This window comes from Priapulus caudatus, unplaced genomic scaffold, assembly GCF_000485595.1.
Source record: "Priapulus caudatus unplaced genomic scaffold, Priapulus_caudatus-5.0.1 Scaffold300, whole genome shotgun sequence".
NCBI classification, from domain to species: domain Eukaryota; kingdom Metazoa; phylum Priapulida; class Priapulimorpha; order Priapulimorphida; family Priapulidae; genus Priapulus; species Priapulus caudatus.
Genome location: NW_014577361.1, coordinates 291,410 through 310,977, shown reverse-complemented (window position 1 = coordinate 310,977; position 19,568 = coordinate 291,410). Strand labels below are relative to the sequence as shown.

The 19,568-nt window shown below is 39.3% G+C and overlaps 1 protein-coding gene across 1 annotated transcript; it reads left to right on the top strand.

Annotated features, from left to right (window-relative positions):
* Positions 1–448: 448 nt before the first annotated feature.
* LOC106808733 (acyl-CoA synthetase family member 2, mitochondrial-like) lies at positions 449–17,126 on the top strand (the record flags this gene model as incomplete). Its single annotated transcript, XM_014811566.1, has 16 exons — positions 449–506; positions 1,556–1,753; positions 2,484–2,612; positions 3,351–3,404; positions 4,172–4,290; positions 4,552–4,602; positions 4,909–5,026; positions 7,860–7,955; positions 8,999–9,147; positions 11,876–11,967; positions 12,551–12,627; positions 13,247–13,354; positions 13,587–13,735; positions 14,011–14,152; positions 14,866–14,979; positions 15,231–17,126. Coding segments are annotated over 16 exons (1,843 nt in total), but the record flags the coding sequence as incomplete, so codon positions are not given.
* Between the last annotated feature and the right edge of the window lie 2,442 nt (positions 17,127–19,568).

Below are 19,568 nucleotides of genomic sequence, written 5' to 3'. Positions count from 1 at the left end.
AGGCGCAACCAGTTGTCTAAAAACTATGTCTTTGTGACTTATTTACTTTACCTGCCTTTTCTACTTCCTTTACAGAGAGATTCCATTTCATACTAGATCACGCGGAAAACATGTAGTTGGCGACAACTGCTCGTTATCTAGTTGATTATATGATCCATCACTAATTATTAGCACTTGCGGAAAGAGCAGGAGCGACTGGGCTCCATTGAGGTAAATTTGACCACCCTGCCGAGACATTCTTCTCAGCTCTGTTCGATGGATGGGTGATACTGACTAGGTGCCAAGGGAATAGTAATCCGAATAGTTGCTAACCTTCGTTTTTAGGCCCATGACTGTGATACTCTCAGCACCCTTCCTGCGATGGTAGTCTATTTATAGTTGCGCCTTAAATCAAAAAACAGGACGGTATTGCGCTAAGTGCTATTGACATTGTATTCCCAACGTACAGAATTCTTCATATAGAGAATGAGTCTATTGATTCTAAGGGCGCTGTAAAAGTTGTTCAAGTAAGTTTTGCATGCGAATTTCACTGTGAATTTAGTCTTCCACGATCACCACAAGTACAATTAAACACAGTTTAACCAGTCCTTTGTTAACAGTCAACAAACTCCATGTTGTAACCCTCCCTCTTGAGGTCAAAAGGTTATGAGACACTTACTTCTTCGCCATCAGTGGAACACGTATCATTTCATGGTCTTTTAATAAAGTTAGATAAAAATCGCGTAGTGTCACGCTTCTGAAACACAAAAAGTTTTTGCACTCGGTCGTTATAGACCATGTCCTCAGAAAATGTTTGATATCTGACACTTTCTCCCACTGCCCTTTGACCTAGATGACCTCCCATTTCACGCTTGCGTGAATGGGTTTCCTCCCCATCACACTATACATAGAATATTAAGGAGCGCTATGGTCGAGCCGTTGATTTGTGCCGCCAATTCCGTTTTCCTCCGTTACCTTAGTTAAGGGGGAAATATATCCCCATCCGTTGACACATCTTTGGGAAACCTTTTTGAATCTCTAAAACCACCACTGCCCTTGACCTTAGTTTGTCCTTCACCGTCGACTTACATTTCCTCTTCGGCCTCTTAGGGTAACCAGATTCCATATACTTGCACATCTGAAGCAAACCAGTTGTCTAACAAACCTTTGTCTTTGTGACTTATTTAACTTTACCTGCCTTCTACGTCCTTACAGAGATATTCCATTCATACTAGATCACGGGGATACATGTAGTTGGCGACAACTGCTCGTTTCTAGTTATTATCTATAATCAGATGTTATTATGCAACCAATAGTCGGTTATGACAGTTAAACTGCTTTCTATAACTAGCTTAATTCAATGGGCCAGTAGTATGCATGTCATCATGAATCTACATTTATCAGATGCAAATACTTTGTCTGTTAATGAAAGTTTTGACAACTGGTCTGGCTGTTTTTATCAAGCTGGATATGAGTTTGCTTGGTCTTCTCACCAGGTGACAGGTAGTGACAAGTGTCAATAGAATCTAATGTTTATTGTAATGAATATAATCTCGATTTTAGTGTTGTGTTCCAGTATTTCATCGTTATGTTTCATAGCAGTTCAAATGGAAAGCTAGTACAAAGCTACCTACAAGTACAAGCAGAAGAGCCTCTGCTAGGATGTACTATTGGGATGCAACTAGAGGAAGCTGCATTGAAATATCCAGATCGAGAGGCATTTGTATTGTGTAAGGACAACGTGCGATACACATATGAACAAGTACTGGAAAAGGTGGGAGAGTTGTTAGTGTAGGTTCTATGACCTTGGCAGATTATTTGTGCCTGTAAACTTTTGTCGTCATTGACTAGCAGTGGGCTATTGCCTATAGTTATATAAATAGCTCACAGATTGAAGGCGTTGAAGTCAATACATTATTATTATACATTGTTTACACTAGAAATTTCGGTCCACTCAGTTGCTGTAGTGGGAGACTCAGGATTTGGGGTATCTTTGGCATTTCTTGTATCTTGTTTTGTGTATTTTGGTCTGTCTGTTGGTGTTTTTTATATTATTTGCAACAAAGTACATTTTCTGTGTTTAAAAATCTGTGGCCATGCTGCCAACCAGTTCATTTCCATGGGGCTGCACATTGATTAATCCTTATAAACCTATTTGCCTTTTATATCACATCCCAGAATCTCTGAGGCATAATTAAGTTAAATTGATCATGATGAAGTTTACTTGTTGGTGTTTTAAGTAGAGTTTCCTAGTCTGCTTTCTTCATTAGCTGTCATTTCATAATGTATATAGTGGCTTATGCTATGTGTATTTACATTGGTCATAGACTCATAGTACTTCATTGCCTACATATAATTATTTTTACAATACATCAAAATGCATTTCTGTGCATACATCTTGATATTACATTGTAATTAATGAAGTTGACAACCACGAATAATCTACTGTAATATAATAATCATAAATCATTATTTAGTATAAAAAAATACTTGAACATTTTTAGAGTGACGAATTAGCAGCGGGCCTGCATGCTATTGGAGTAAAGGTCGGGGATAGAGTTGGCATATGGGGCCCTAATACGGCCGAATGGCTTTTGGCTCAGTATGGCTGTGCAAGAGGAGGCTTTGTTCTGGTAAGAGAAATTTAATGCCTAAAGACAATAATATTATAGTAATTTTTAGACTTAGAACTAGATTAGCTTGATAAGAAGGTTGCAAGCTCTTTTTGTTCTTGTCAAATCCAGGAGAGCTGTTTCCTTGCATCTTGTCTCTCCAGCCTTTTGTGCTTACATCAACATTAGACTTACATTTTGATTGAAAATTTGTAGAATCAATTAAGATTGAAGAAGAGATTGATTGAAATTTTATAAGAATGAAAGGATAGAGCAAGAACTTTAAGAAATTTTACATGTGGTCCTGTGCTACTGACACGAATAGCTAAATCATTTCACATATAAGTTTATTAAATAATGGGATGTTTATTTTTCATTTTTTATATATTATAATGTGTACAAGGGATGTACTAATTTTTATTTGTTTCGAAAGTTCTAGGCCAATGTGAAAGTATCAGGAAAAATGGATATGTGTCAGATTGCATGTTTATTAACATTAGTTTTGCAGCCTGGTCAAGCTATAAAATATATGATGTACAAGCCACAGTACATGGCTGGCTTCTATGTGTATTGACATCTAATAAAACCTGTATATATGATGAAGTGTTTATAACGTTATATGCATGTGTGTGTGTGCATGCATGTGTATGTGTGTGCTTGTGTGCGAGCGTATGCACACGTGTTTGCATCTGTCTGGGACATACGTTCATGTGTATGTGTGTGCATTATGCGCATTGACCATTAAATTTGTTGTTGCAGGTCAATATCAACCCTGCATACCAAGTTGATGAATTAGAGTACTGCCTACAAAAGGTACATGCTCTAGCATCCATTCTAAGTTAGTCAGCTATGTTGTGGAATCAATGTGTATGCATTTGTACAGTTTGGTTACAATTATATCTTCTTGGTTGACGTTTCAACTATGCTTGAATCTGCATTAGGTTAAGAGTACTTTAGCTTTTCCACCCTGTATAAACATACCAGTAATATGGTGCAAATTTCTGACTACTGTGTAAGCAAAAGTACAATTCCAGAGTGCTTGCCATCATATATCAGTATCAATGTCATTCTACAGTCGAACCTGTATGTAAGGGTTACTCAAAGGAGAGCCACAAAGTGTCCTTCATAGGCATATGTTCATTCTATGGAGGTGGCTTCACTTTATAACTTCTACTAAGGGAAAACCGTGAAAGTGTTTTATAAGCAGATTGTCTTCTAGCACAGGGTTGATTGTATTCTGATGAACAAACTGGAAAGAACCACACAGATACAATAGACTTTTGAGGATGCTCTAAATGGCTTACCTTACTAACCTGGTTGTATTCTACATTGTCCCTCTTCATCAGTCAGGTTGTAGATGCCGAAACGTATATCAGATAGACACATCAGTGAATACGACCTGTTTACCTATAAAATCCAACTGACAGAGGGGAGTATAAGACTGATCATGTACTGTCTATACAATGATCTCTGCTATCATCTTGGCAGTATACCAAGATGTGTTATACTCCACAACGTTGTTCTCTGTGGCCATGAGTACACCTCGGCATATTGTAATGTGCAATGTTTCCCATTTACAGGTTGGAGTCAAGGCAATCCTGGCAGAAGAATCTTTTAAGACACAAAACTATTATTCCATGATTCACAGTATATCCCCAGAGTTGGAGTCTTGTAAACCTGGTCAACTTAAAAGTAAAAGGTAATAGAAGTGGCATACAATACTCACTACTCACAGAATGTCTGACAAGGCCGTGAGAAATAAGATTATAAAAATAATTTTTAATACTTACAATAAATGCTTGTATCACTTCATAAAAAATTTAAGGTATTTTTGTTCCATTGCAACGTCCAAAAAAAGAAAACAAACATTGAAAACATTGAAAACAAAATTCTATGAATATCAATTTATAATTAATAACTTGTGTGCTATCGATGCCTGCTTTTTATGATTTTCTTTTAGGCTCCCGATGTTGCGTTCAGTCGTAATGTATAATGCGAAAAACCAACACCCGTAAGTGCTTTTAAAATTAACGTTCTTTATGAACATGTAAATTTTAGTTACTCTTCTATGTAGCACTGGGCTCAGACTGCTATTTACATGAACATAGGAAATCATGAATGAAACTTTGATTTCGTAATGGATATTTAACAGCAAGCTAGCACCCTAGCAGCATCTACAGAGAGGTTTGAATACACTATAAAGAATTTTAGCACATTACAGTTTTCCTCATATGAAGGTAGTGTTTTCATGCACGTGGTGAAAATACGAATGTCTTTGTCCTGCTTTCACTCAGACCAGTCTTCCACTTTTTTTAAGTGGAACGTTTCAGTGGTCTGATTTAGTGGATGTGAGTTCTAACAAGGGCCTGCAGTATGTCAAGGATTTGCAGAAAAAGCTACAGTTTGATGACGCAGCCAACATTCAGTTCACATCGGTAAGATTCACAGCGACTTAATTAATCTCATCTTAATTAATGCATGAAATCGAGTGTTGTGTTCCTAATTCACAATAACTGCTATTCATGTGAGCGAAAAGAAAATCGGTGAATTCCCACTGAAATTGATTGTTAAAGAATCTATATACGTGTGTGCTGCTGTGTTAATTGCATTGCCTTTCAAAAATGTTAGTGTTATTAGTATACATTAAGCATATAAGTGAGGGTGGACTCACTTGTGTCATGCAGTGTGAACCTGTTATGTGGTATTACTCATTATTAACTAAATTTGCCTAGCAGCCTCACGTAATTATATGAGGGTAGGTTCTACGCAGGCAACATTTCGTGCAATGTTTTTTTCTTGTGTACAAAGGCAATCCTTTATTCAAGGCTAGAGCTGTAAATTTGAACTTTTTCACGTGCAGTGCTTTTGCTGTTGTAAATATGTTTTGAGTCACATTAGATTTACTGGGGCATTTGCAGACATCGTTGTCAAAACATGTTGAAGTTTATTGTGTTCTTGTAAATCCATGGAATAATTGGCATTAAAGCCTTTAATTATAACTTCTTGTAGTTTAACACAGAATTGTTACCCTGCATTTACATATTGTTTTGTACTCAAATTTGTCTTGACTTGTGTTTGAGATGATGCGTTGATAATTTGTAAATATTTTGTAATCTGTAAACCCCTCATTCTTAACCCTCTGTCAACCTAATACTTAACCCTATTTGATATTGACCTATAGAATTCAGGATCACCACTGTGGATTGTTACTGCGTAATCAGTAACGCTTATGTTATCAGACGACGGAAAGGTAGTGGAATCAGTAATCAGATGCCTTTTATTTCTGCATGTTACTGTTAAATTAGGGATCCTTTGCTTTTTGTACTTGTATACATGTAGCAGCATGGCATGTCTACCGAAGTGACTTTCAGATATCTAGACGGTTACTTTTAAGAATCATCGTAGGACATGTTTAGCATATGCTTATTGGTTACTTTAATTATGTCCCTCGCGACGAAGTCGGCGGGGATACTATGGTTTCATGTCTGTACAGCCGCCGCTCGGTCCGCCGCAGAGATTTTTCCTTCCACTCTATAACTCGACCCCTAATTGACCTAGCGTGACCAAATTTGGTCTACTTACACATCTTGGGGAGAAGGTGGGCAGCGTACCAAAACCAGCTCACTGCGACCTTTAATAGACCTTTACCTTGATCTTGATCATATTTCCCTTCCGCTCTGTAACTCGGCCCCTAATTCACCTAGCGCTACCAAACTTGGTATACTTACACATCTTGGGGAGAAGGTGCGCACCGTACCAAAACCAGGTCACTGCGACCTTTATTTGACTTTTACTTTGACCTTGATCATATTTCCCTTCCGCTCTCTAACTCGACCTCTAATTGACCTAGCGCTACCAAACTTTGTATACTTACACATCTTGGGGAGAAGGTGTGTCGCGTACCAAAACCAGGTCACTACGACCTTTATTTGACCTTTACCTTGACCTTGATCATATTTTCCTTCTGCTCTATAACTCGGCCCCTAATTGACCTAGCGCTACCAAACTTGGTATACTTACACATCTTGGGGAGAATGTGTGTTGCATACCAAAACTAGGTCACTGCGGCTTTTATTTGACCTTGACCTTGACCTTGATCATATTTCTCTTCCGCTCTATGACTCGGCCCCTAATTGACCTAGCGCGACCAAACTTCGTATACTTTCACATCTTGGGGAGAACACGGGGGATACATGTAGTTGGCAACAACTGCCTTTTCTAGTTTATACACACTATCACTGCATGAGGCAGCACAAGCAATGGCATCACCAATTAGTATAAATAATGAATGCCGCTTGCCATGATTAGGCAAATTTAGGCATTCATTAACTTCTAACAGTCTAACACTGAATGATGGAAATAGGTATTATGTGGGTGTGCAGGTAGGTGGTTATTATAGTGTATAGCAGGGCCGTAGCCTCTGGGGGGGGGCAAGGGGGACAGCTGCCCTCCCCTCTTAGCTTTTGAATCAAAATTAAAAAATAAGCTTAGCCAATAATTGTAAATAACCCGAACGTGATTTTTTTGGTCACTAATCTGTGAAAGCCATGCCTCAGACCCACCCCCACCACACTATGGACGTCGATCAAGAGCTGCACCCATCCCTAATTTTTGCCCCCCTCCCCCAGGAATTTGCTCAGCTTATGCCCGGCCCTGTATAGGTAATATCTCCTGGTAATATGTAGGTGATTATGTGGTGAATGCTGTGTTCCCCATTAATAATGCATGTGCATGTCCTACCATTCCTCTGCTCATGTATCCAAATGTTACCTACTATGCAGAATTAACACCTTAGACAAGCCAATCTATAGATACACACATGCAAACCTACAGCTTGCAGCTTGCAGGTTAATGTATTTGTATTTAAACACATCTAGCGCTACACTATAAATTCATACTTAATGTCCCCCTCTCTCTCTCACTATACATATATTGCCAATTGCAATCCTTGCAAGTTTCTGCTACTGTCTCTCTACTGCCTATATATTGATATTAGAATGTAGCAATCAATAAATAAAAACAACATGTTTGGTCTAGGAAAATCAATAATTTTGAATGAGTCGAATTATAGTAGCCACATAACTTCATGATAAAATTTCATATTTAAATGAAGCATTTGACAGTTAAAAGTCTTTATTTTATTTTGTGTCGTTGTTAACTTTTTTGTTATGTATAATATATGTGTGCGTGCATGCGTGCGTGGATGCCTGCGTGTGTGCGTGCGTGGCTGCATATGTTTGTGTAATGCCATGAAATATATGTTTGTAGGGAACTACAGGTACTCCTAAAGGTGCGACACTCTCCCATCACAACGTTGTTAACAATGCCTACTTTCTTGGTCTTCGACTAGGCTACGACAAAGAGGTACGTTGAAGCTTTCATTCGTAACTGAAACTTCAGAATTCTTAAAGTGACTACGTCACGAATTTTCTAGGGTAAAATTTGTAAAATTTTTGTTGCCATTTTTTTACATTAAAATTAAGAACTAACGGGACTAAACGTTTTGTCACATTCTTACCTGATAAGATTGTTTCTCAACTAGTTAAAAATCCAAAAAACCTGGAAGATTTGATATTAGTGTTCCTGACATTAATTGCTTGCTATGGGATATGTATGCGTCATGAGTGTATGTATGTTCACATCGAACAATATAGTAAAATAAGAAATATAATGCAGCAATTTAACCATAAAAAGTGATCAGAATTACTTATATTAATTTTTATTTTTTTATTTACGGTCACGTGATCACTTGAATTATACAAGTGATAAAATGCATGCCTGGTATATTTTCAAAAATACAGGGACCATTGCATTGCTTGTATATGTGAGATAGCAAGAATACCAAACTGTCTAGGATTCACTGATCACAAAACACAAAATGAGTTTTTAAAATTATCTTTACTAAAGTTGTTACGTAGCGTATATTGGAAATACATCCATTATATATATGATATTAAAGATAAATAGTTACATGGTTTAAGGGGTAGTACGTGTTATCTATTATGGATGGTGTTACTATAGGCAATGCAAAATTCGACAGACCAAGGTAGTTTTGGGCAGATCCGTCAAAATTTACTTTGATGCCGGACCCATTATCTGATTGACACTATTTTTGCTACAATTGAACACTCAACGTTCATTATACCAAGAAAACCAATGGTAAAAAACCAGTTGGTCCGGCAGACTGCCAGACCAATTATCTGGCAGTGAAAATTTTGTGCGTTTTTATTATATGAGGCACGAGGCAAAAGCCACAGTAAGCCAACTTTTATCTGCCAATAGAGCTGGAGGTTCTGGGATTGTCATCATTTAATTATTAGAACACGTTTTCTTGTATGCTTATTGCGTAATGAAATACGAACTCAGTCTCATGATGAATCACGTGTAAACTGTTTTCTTTGTTTTAGGTTACGCGGGTGTGTATGCCTGTACCATTGTACCACTGCTTTGGTTGCGTCGTAGGCAGCTTGTGTTCAGTTATACACGGGGGCACCCTTGTCTGTCCTTCACCCAGCTTTCAGCCAGATGCCACATTAAAAGCAGTGCAGCAGGAAAGGTACGTTACACGGTTTGGATAAAGCTAGAAAAACATGAAAAAGTCCTGGATGGTGTAGTTTAGCCAAAAAATACAGTTTGTTCTGAGAAAATCCTGGAATATTGCGGATTATCATGTTTGATCCTAGAAATTCCATAAAATTGAGCTTCCATAATCTTGTCTGAGAGGCAAACAAAATTTGCCTGATGTGAGAGTTTATTCACTAATCAGTGACTGCATGGGCAGTATAAAAATTTTGTATTCAGCTAAAACCTCGCAGTAAAAGTCGCATGTAAAAAAATCCTTGAAATTGGGCACGGCTATCTTTTCTGAGAGGCAATGAATTCGATTGGTGTAGGAGTTTGTGCACTAATCATTAATGAAAGATACAAAGTGCAAAGATTTTAATCAGCCAAAATCTCACGGTCATGGAAAATAGACCTTTTCATTCCTGAAAAACTCATGTGAAAATGTTTAGCCTTGAGTGTACGAATCCCAGGTTCATTTTTAGCTCAGCTGACGAAGTTAGATGCATCTTGTAGAATTGCATGAATGTCCGTTCGTCAGTGCGTCAACAGTTACGGCACAAATCTTAACTGCGCGACGCACGATCTTGATATTTGGGACGTTGGGGGGGGGATTGCGAGAAGGATTTGGGAGGTCGAATTTGGGGGTCAAGGGTCATTGGTCAAGATGTGTCAATGGAGGGGGAATGTTTACCCCTTAACTTAAGGTATAGGAGGAAATACGGAATTGCAGCACAAATCTCAACGGCTCGACCTACGCTCTTAATATTCGATGTATAGTGTGATGGGGAGGAAACCCATCACCAGCGCGAAATTGGAGGTCACAGGTCAAAAGGCAGCGGGGAAAGGTCAGATATTAGACATTTTTTGAGGACATGGTCTAACGGACCGAGTGCAAAACTTTTTTGTTTCAGAGCTGACGACCTATCATTTTTAGCTCATCTGACATAGTCAGATGCAGCTTGTAGAATCGCACGATCGTCCGTCCGTCCGTCCGTCCGTCCGTGCGTGCGTGCGTGCGTCCGTCAACAGTTGGGCACAAATCTTAACCGCTCGACGTATGGTCACAATATTCGGCACATCGGGGGGGATCGTCAAAACGAGTTGGGATGTCGAAGCTGGGGGTCAAAGGTCAAAGGTCAAGAGGTGTAAAAGAACGGGGAACATTCACGATCCTTAACTAAGGTATAGGGAGGAAATGCAGAATTGCGGCACAAATCTAAAACGGCTTGACCTAGGCTGGTGATATCGGCTGTTATAGCTCATGGTAGGAAAAGCCATCACTGTGCATAAATTGGAGGTCACAGGTCAAAGGTCAATGGCACAGGGCAGATTTTAGACATTTTCTGAGGACATGGTGCTGACAAGAGCGATTGAAAAACTTTTTTGTTTACGCGGTAACCTAGCATTTTTATGGCTTTATTGAAAGGACCATGAATGTCCTTCTGCTGACATGCGAAGAGTAAGTGTCGGATAACCTTTTGACCCTCAAGAGGAGGGTTAAACATGGGAGTTTGTTACTGTCTGTTAGAAAGAATTTGACTGCCGGGTTTGCTAGTAGAATCTATACATGCCCTGCATATGTACGAGCTACAATGTCACAGTGAAATTTCAAAAGCTAAATTTGGGTTGAAGAAGGTTTATGCTCCTTAAATCCTATAATTTCTATGGCATTCTGTACTGTCAGTATTTTACATGTAACGTATGCCACTGCCAGTGGCCACTGCCAGTGCATGTGGTGGTGGCTGTGTAGTTTTTGCCTGCGTTAATTAGTTACAGGTGGCAGCTCTCTATTGCAGCCTGTAGGCTTGCGTAGGTAAATGGATGAGTGCTTACCTATTCTGTCTTGCAAATAGTTGTTGCTACTATAACTATGATGGAGATCCATCTTTAATCTGAAGACACTTAAAACGTACGCACCATCTCGTGCAACTTTCATAACGATCCCAACAAACATTCCTTTGAGAAGGTTCCTGATACCATCCCTGTGCATTCCACTGTTTCGGCGTGTAAGTGAACACATTGGGACTAACAGGGTTTACTAGAATCCCACACTCCACCACAGAGTCACCGCAGTAGACGTTAGATGAGCGCTGTCGCTCCGCGGCACTTGTTATCACTTTATTGAAAGGACCGTGAAATCTACTTTCCGCTGACCGTGCAAAGAGTAAGTGTCCGCAAGCGGAGGGTTAAACATGAATTTGTTAACAAAGGACTGAACTGCTTTTGCTGTTTAGAGCTCACTCACCCGCCCCTTCCCCCACCCTCCCCCACCACTACGCTCCGCGCTCGACGCATTCCATGATAACAGTAATTTTAGCGAAGTCATTAAAGTTAACACAGCTATATCTTTATTAGTGTACTACCGGTATAGCAAAGCCTATCATGGCGGTGGCGGGGGCGCACTTAGATTCGGCTTGCCAGGGAGTTTATCAGAAGAATACCTGGCTACAGTACACGTCAGTTGAGCGCTGTCGCTCTGCGGCACTTGTTGAACTGCTTATTTTATAACTGAGCAGCTTCAATTGAAATAGTAATTAAGGGCCTTCACACGTACATGCCACATTGTCAAACTAGTGGCACTTTGTTACTAGGCAGAGTTTTTAGATTGCCTCTATTGCAATGCTGATTGGCTGGAGTTATCTGTCAATCACTCCAGACAGATAGCGTCAACTGAAGTTCTTAAAGCACTAGCATGAGTTTTCTATGTGTATTCGTTGCAGCTGCTCCTCATTGTATGGAACACCCACGATGTTCATTGACATGCTCAATCACGAAAACTTTCCCAAGTATGACATGTCCACACTCCGTACAGGTCTGTGCAATTACTTTCATATTTCAATCTGCACGTAGTCGGTGCATGGTTCAGTGTGCTCACCTAATAATAAGGCAGTTTTTCAGTTTAGTGAGTTAAAGGAGCCTGATAAAGGCTACCATAACTAGAAACTAGTTGCTCATTGTTAGCTTTATAGTTTTATGACATAGAGAGATAAAGCTGGTCAAACCCACATGTGGTAGTGCAGTGAATCTGTATCTGGTAGAGATAGTCCAGTACACCACTTCACACATATCTAAACTTTATAATAATGACTTTTAGTCTGTTATGGACAGTAAATATTATCAAGCTCAAAATTAACGTAATGGAAGTTGCAAAAAGTTGTTTGGATAATGGTCATTGACTGAGCAATTTCAAACTGACACTTACTTTGAATTGTAACACGTCACAAATCCCTAAGTCATGGCATTGAATTAAAACACATTTGAATTTATTATGGATGCAATTCAGTATAAACGTCACCATGATCCTTAGAGAATAATTTAAATCTGTTTCTACATAACCGATAATGAAAGTGTGTATTAAATTAATTATACAGCACCTGGTGTTTTTCTTCCGGCAGGCGTCATGGCTGGTTCGCCATGTCCTACTGAGATCATGAAACAAGTTGTCACCAAGATGCACATGCCAGATGTGACTGTAAGCTTTCCTTATAGTAAAAAATGCTTTTATGTGTGCGTGCGTGTGCGTGCAAATGTTTATGTGTGTGTGTGTCGCTTAGATATTAAGATGGATAGATAGATGCCGAATTTAGTAGTTAGGCATATCTCATTCTTAGTTTATCGCGAACTATCGATAGGGTTCTTATGGTTTCAGTATTAAAACATCAAGAAATGTACTTTGTAAAACTGAAATGTACAAAAATGCTAAACATCTCAGAAACTTCATTGGCATGTCTTTGTGGTGTATATAGAGCTCAAGTGACTTGATTAATAACCCTACAGTTGATAACAGTATTCACCTGCAAGACACCATTAATTCCTACCTTGAAAATTATATAGAATAGGGCTATACTAAATATTAATGGAAGCAAAATTCATGATAACAACAGACAGCGAGCTGCTGTCTTCTTTGTTTATACACTCGACATTCGACATGTGTCCGGCAAAAAAAGGGTATAAATTCATACACCCTAATATTATGTAATAGTCATTCACATAATTTAAGGCGATGGTTTATAACTATATCTCTAAATACTGATCCAGCGTGTGTATGCAAGTTGTTCGATTTGTAATCGGATGTGTGTTCATGTTTACAGATATGCTACGGTACGACGGAGACCAGCCCCGTGACGTTTCAATCTTACATGAATGATCCACTAGAGAAGAGAGTGTCATCCATAGGTCATCCTGCGTCACACGTGGAGGTAATTGTACAGAGCGCTAGAACATTACCTACTCCACTGTAACGTGGGGTAATACTGTCCGTTGATCGGCTTTAACGATAATATTAAGAGTAATTTTAATTTGCGATAGCTCAACATAATTGACATGTTAGCTTCATTCAGTTTTTCAAAAACTGTTGCAAACAGAGTAATTACAGGGATTTATCATAAAATAATATTTCTTTTATTAATACTCTTATCTGTTCTTGTTTAGGTGAAAGTCGTGGATTCAGAGAACAGACTGGTGCCTATTAACACACCAGGAGAGCTGTGCACACGCGGCTACACCACTATGCTAGGATACTGGGGAGACGAGGAGAAGACAAGGGAATGTATTTTGCCTGATCGGTGGTACAAGACTGGGTAAATACTAAAAATCATGTTGCTAATACCTTGTTAAGCTCGGTTTTGCAGGACAACATTGATGAACAATCAAACCTGTTTATAAGGATTATTCAAGGGAAATCAAAGGTGCGCTTTAATACGTGTACATTTGATAATGCGGCGTGGTTTCACTGTATATGCATAACTGTAACTCGAAGTAATTGCCTATAGTGTCCCTTATAGACAGGTATAGCTTGTACAGAGGGTGTTAATTGGCTAACACAGGATTCACGATAATAATGTTAATCTATCAGGGACCTTGCAGTCTTGGATGAAGATGGTTTTGGACGCATTATTGGCCGCATCAAAGACATGCTGATTAGGGGAGGCGAAAACATTTATCCGACCGAGATAGAGCAGTTCCTGTACAAGCACGAGGCCGTGGAAGATGTGCAGGTGTGTTATAGAACTTACCTTCTGTGATAGCACTTTCGTATGCAACCAGAAGTTTATATAACTTATAAATGTCACACCAGGTGGTGCCACTTCACAGTCTACATTCATTGTCTCATATGGTGGGAGAGCACTAGCATTATCGTCTCTGGCTGTTTGCCTTTATGCCGGACATAAAATAACAATGTTAATAAAGTAGTGTCAATCAAAATAGTTTTCCAACGCCATTAACGGCCAACTGTTTGTTTTCTCAAGTAACCGTAAATGTAATGGAGTTATAAAAATGAATGTGGTTGCATTTTTCCAGCTGATCTATCCATGAGAATTTCTAAAGTTATATTATTAATGTTGTTAGTTTACTGAACATACGCTGGCATTGTCGTGACAATTGTAATAGAGTCTGAATCGCGATTGGCCAGCAAACATCAACAGATGGAAAATTGACAAAATTGCCTGCCACTGAAGTGCTTTTCTGAATTGTGGATATGTAATATGCTACTGTGTTTGGAATGTTATTTATCAAAAGGACAGGGTTTCGTATTCAGGGGTTTTTAACCCAATATTGCTGTGGGGTTATACTACATATTTGACTTAAATTTGTTCAGTCTCATGACCGTTGGAACAATAATTAATACATGTGCATAAGGGTAACCTAAATACAATACTGCTAAATGTGGCCAAATGGGAATTTGGCGATAACATTTTAATTGTTATAGGTGATTGGAGTACCGGATAAGAGAATGGGTGAAGAGCTCTGTGCCTGGATCAGACTAAAGAAGGGTCACGAACACACAACAGCTGAAGAGTTGAGACACTTTTGCAAGGGAAAGGTATCTAGTTTGTTATTAGAATTGATAAAAATGGCATGAATACCATTATTAACACATCTACACACTGTATGATGCCATAAATAGATGAAGCCAGGAGGTTTGTGTGCTGGTTAATGATCAATTAATAATATTCGTATTATCTCGTTATCTTACTCTATTGTATTCATCTGTATCTTATCTCAGCATCTTACCTTATTTATCGCTACCGTATCTCGTTATCTTACTCTCGGTCGTATCGCTCTGGTTTTCAGATAGCTCATTTTAAGATTCCGCGCTACATGTTGTTTGTGGATGAGTACCCGCTCACAGTGACGGGGAAGGTGCAGAAGTACAAGATTCGAGAGGCATCGAGAAAGATTCTAAACCTGGGTGAGGTGCACCTACACGCTGCTGATTACTATCACGGCGAGATGGACGATGCAGACATGCAGAGGAAATAGTGGGACTCCACGACGTTACAGGGAGGACGCCTCAACCAAGCTCTACCCGTGTAGCCCTTTGTTCCGCCATGCTGCTTTACAGCACAGTATGAGGGAGTCCAGTGGGCAGAGTGGCCAGCAGATAGACAGGCTACAGGCAACATGTTTATTCTGTGGGCTTAATCTTCATTTTGCATGCTACAAAGATTCCTTGTCGGGTTCCTTCAAATCTAACTGTATAGCTCAGTAATGGATGGAAGAGCCACAAGGGCAGAGCTAACCTTGGCTAAACTATCCATCTTTTTGTTCATCAGTCACTCAGCTATCTGGAGAGATTTTATCTGGAAAGTTAGTAGGGAAGCTTGCAAGCTTTTTTCTGGTGCAGCAAGCTCGCATCATCTCTTTTGCCACAACGTGGTTCTTGTTTGATACCTTTTTCGCTGTATCTAACAAAACTGCATTGTTAATAGAAGCCTACATAGTGTAATAAAACTGACCTATTTGTCTGAGTGAGTTACTGCCCCTCGCCGATTATTTCTAGGTCAGTCAAGCTAGGTGAGTTTAAACGGGGTTATCCTCATAATCGTGCATGCCCTCTAAATCGTTTATTTGCAGCATGTCATTGAAACATTGTCTTTTAGAATAGAATGTCTAAGTGCAATAATAATTGGCTAGTGCTGGCTGTCAATGTGAGAGAGAAAGGTCCTCTGGCGTGGGATGCAGGGTAACAACTATTTGTGAAGAACGTCTTTTCAACGTTGAAAGCAATTTTGAGAACAGTGCAAGATTTTGGTGTGATAACTGCATTTGGTTAAGTAATGTTTATTATCATCATTATTACTCATTTTAATAGCTTTAAAAGTTTATATACATTTTATTGCTTTGCAAAAGCCGAGCGTCTACCTGCTAGTGAATACTAGTAGCCTTCATATCTGAAAATAACTCATTTGTTGGAAGTGGCTAGGGATTTTCGTATAATCTACAAATTATATATATATATGTGTGTGTGTGTGCGTGTGCGTGTGCGTGTGCGTGTGCGTGTGCGTGTGCGTGTGAGCGTGTGAGCGTGTGCGTTTGCGTGTGCGTGTGTGTAGAAAAATAAAATAACAGAATAAGGTGTTATCAAGGATGTGATCAGGTGTTATTAAGGTTTGATCAGCAAGCTTTCGAGAATATGTTCATCAGGTTATAAAATGACAATGTTATATATATATATATATGTACGTACGTATGTACACACACGCAATAACGCACACTATTTCTCATGTCAACATGGACAAATCAGTCGTAGCGTTTGATACGACTTGGTGTTTTGCTTATAGATTCATAGCAGCAGATTATTGATTTTTATGTTTTTCTTTAAACCACTTGTTAGTACTGTTTTCGTTTTTAAGAAGCAGTATGGTCTTGTGGTTGCTTTTTATTTTATTATGAAAATTGTGAAAATACATGAATAAAATTTATATATGCTAGTAAGGAATCCGGCTTTGCATGGGGTTTCTTATCGGCCAAGTTGCGTTTAGTAATAAATATATATATCAAAGTACAAAATAAGAAATGCTCTTATAATTGTCATAATAATTCGCTCACAAAATAAGAATGTTTAATCAAAGGCTTCGCGATAAAAACAATTTTGCGGTACATTGCTATACGCGTTTGTAAATTTACGATGATTAACAATATATCATTATATTATAATAATAGAGATGTGTATGCTGATTAAACGAAGTTATATTGTGTTCCTATTTCGCAGTATAAGTTGTTAAAGCCGTCGTGTAATATACGCACGCGCATGCACGCACGTGCGTGTGTGTATGTGTGCGCGCCTGTGTACGTGCGTGCGTGTCCGTGTATCTTCAAAAAAGCAGAAAATCGGCCGGAATTGTCGTTAGCTACGCAGTTAACTGTAGGACAACGCATCAATTATAGCGCTGAAACGTTAACATGGCTTTCTTGAGCGTATGGTACGCGAGCCGAGGTTACAGCCTTCTATAGGGAGTACTAATTAAGCGTCAACGACATAATTAGCAACATAAACGCTGTTGCGCAGAAGTCCACTTCGTAATAAGATTAGCTGACTAAACTTTATCCGACTTTTTCACAACTGGTTCTTTAACGTGTAACTTTCTACTCTTAGTTACACAGGGCCGTAGCCTGCGGGGGGGGGGGTCAAAGGGGCAGGTGCCCCCTAAATTTTGAAGCAAAATTAAAAAAATAAATTGTTCTACTAAAGGATAATTGTCGTAGTCAGAATGAAGGCTGTACGGTACTCAAAAGTGCCTCAAATACCATCTCCTGCGATCTACATTTTCAAAATTTTCGGTGGGAGGATGACCCCCAGACCCCCCACCTGTTTCTCACCCCCTCCTTGAAATCCTGGATCCGCCACTGCCCCCCTAGGAATTTGCTCAGCCTACGGCCCTGCTTACTAATTTTAATACTAGTTTGTATATAGGGCTTTCTTTATCATGTCATCTGCTTTGTACATTATTACATTGTACATTGTTACTTGTTACAAGGTTATATAGCGGCGTCTATACTATGCTAAAACCCGGGTTTACCGCATCTACACTGTTGCTGGAACGCGGGTTTTAGAGGTGGGTTTTGTAAAAACGCGGGTTTTACAGACCCGGCAATATTGCCGGGTTTTGCTCTGCTAAAACCCGCGTTTTAGTCGAGCGCCGTAGTGTAGACAGAACATGACAGAAACCCCGCGTTTTAGCTGCACGCCAGACTCGGCTACAGGTGGCGCAACCATACCAGGGATATGCTTGATACAACCGAAATACTTAAAACCCGGCATTCCCTTGAACCACTGACTATCCATAGATGACAACAACCAATTCTCTTCAATAAATGTCATTTATTGTTATTTGTTGTAGCACTGGGGTATACCGCTGACCAAGCAATATCAGCGGTATACCCCAGTGCTACAACAAATAACAATAAATGACATTTATTGAAGAGAATTGGTTGTTGTCATCTATGGATAGTCAGTGGTACCCCAAGCTGAATGACTACACGTGGTAGGAATCCCCACAATTCCTTGTGCTACCGCCGCCCCATCTATGGCGCGTCACAAAGCAAAGGGAAATAATTTTTCATCTTATTCGTTACACTCAACCGAGGGAAAATACATTTCACGGAAGGTGGGTTTTTGACAGTGTAGACGCTGCACCACCGAAAACGCGCGTTTTACTAAAACGCGCGTTTTACTAAAACGCGGGTTTTAGTCTATAGTGTAGACGCCGCTTAAGCGTACTTGAAGATCAGCTACATATTATACTAGCATTTGGGTACCATGGCAAAGACGATTGCACTCGCCATAAAATTGGTTAAAATGAAATTTCTTCTAGACGTGATTTTATTATGCTTCAAAGAAATGTGAATTTGTTATCCCAATGATACTACCTATGTATAGGCCTATGGTGTGTGGATCGCTATACATACGCTATGTTCGAGTCTTAGTGTCGTGTTGACGTACATACACACGCCGAATTTCATTGAAATGCCGTTTATTGCATGTTATACTATACTGTGCAAATTTATTTCAGTTTAGATTATTCATACAATAACGTCGATTTATCCAGGGTTGGTTAAATGCAATTGATGCTGAATCTGAACAAATTACTATAAGTATGTATGTACGCATCTAATTTGTATAGTGAGCGTGTGTGCGTTCACCCATGTGTGCGTGCGTGCACTTGTGAATTTATATGTGAGCCCATACATTGTTGGACGACGTCACCAATCTAAAACATTAGAAGTGGACGACCTACAGGTAGGGCCTACGTACGTGATGAACTATTCCACAGAGTATAATATATATATATATATATACATATATATATATATTATCAGGCCCGTGGCCAGGGGGAATGGTAGTACCAGTATAACAGCGATGTAGCATTACGTATAATATTAACATCGCTATATACCAATATAACCCAAGTTGTCAAGAGGACCAAGTACTGTATCGACCCGCGACAGCACACGCGCTACAGGTGCAGTACAAATACTGGCGAATGCACGGAAGTTTCACACACCAGATCGACGCTGAGTTCTTCTCCTCTGGGAAACGCTAAAAGCCCTAGATTGCTGATGCTTCGTGGGTTCCGCGGTGCCGAACTCTAAATTAATTTACAATTTTTTTTAAATTGTGTTAATTTT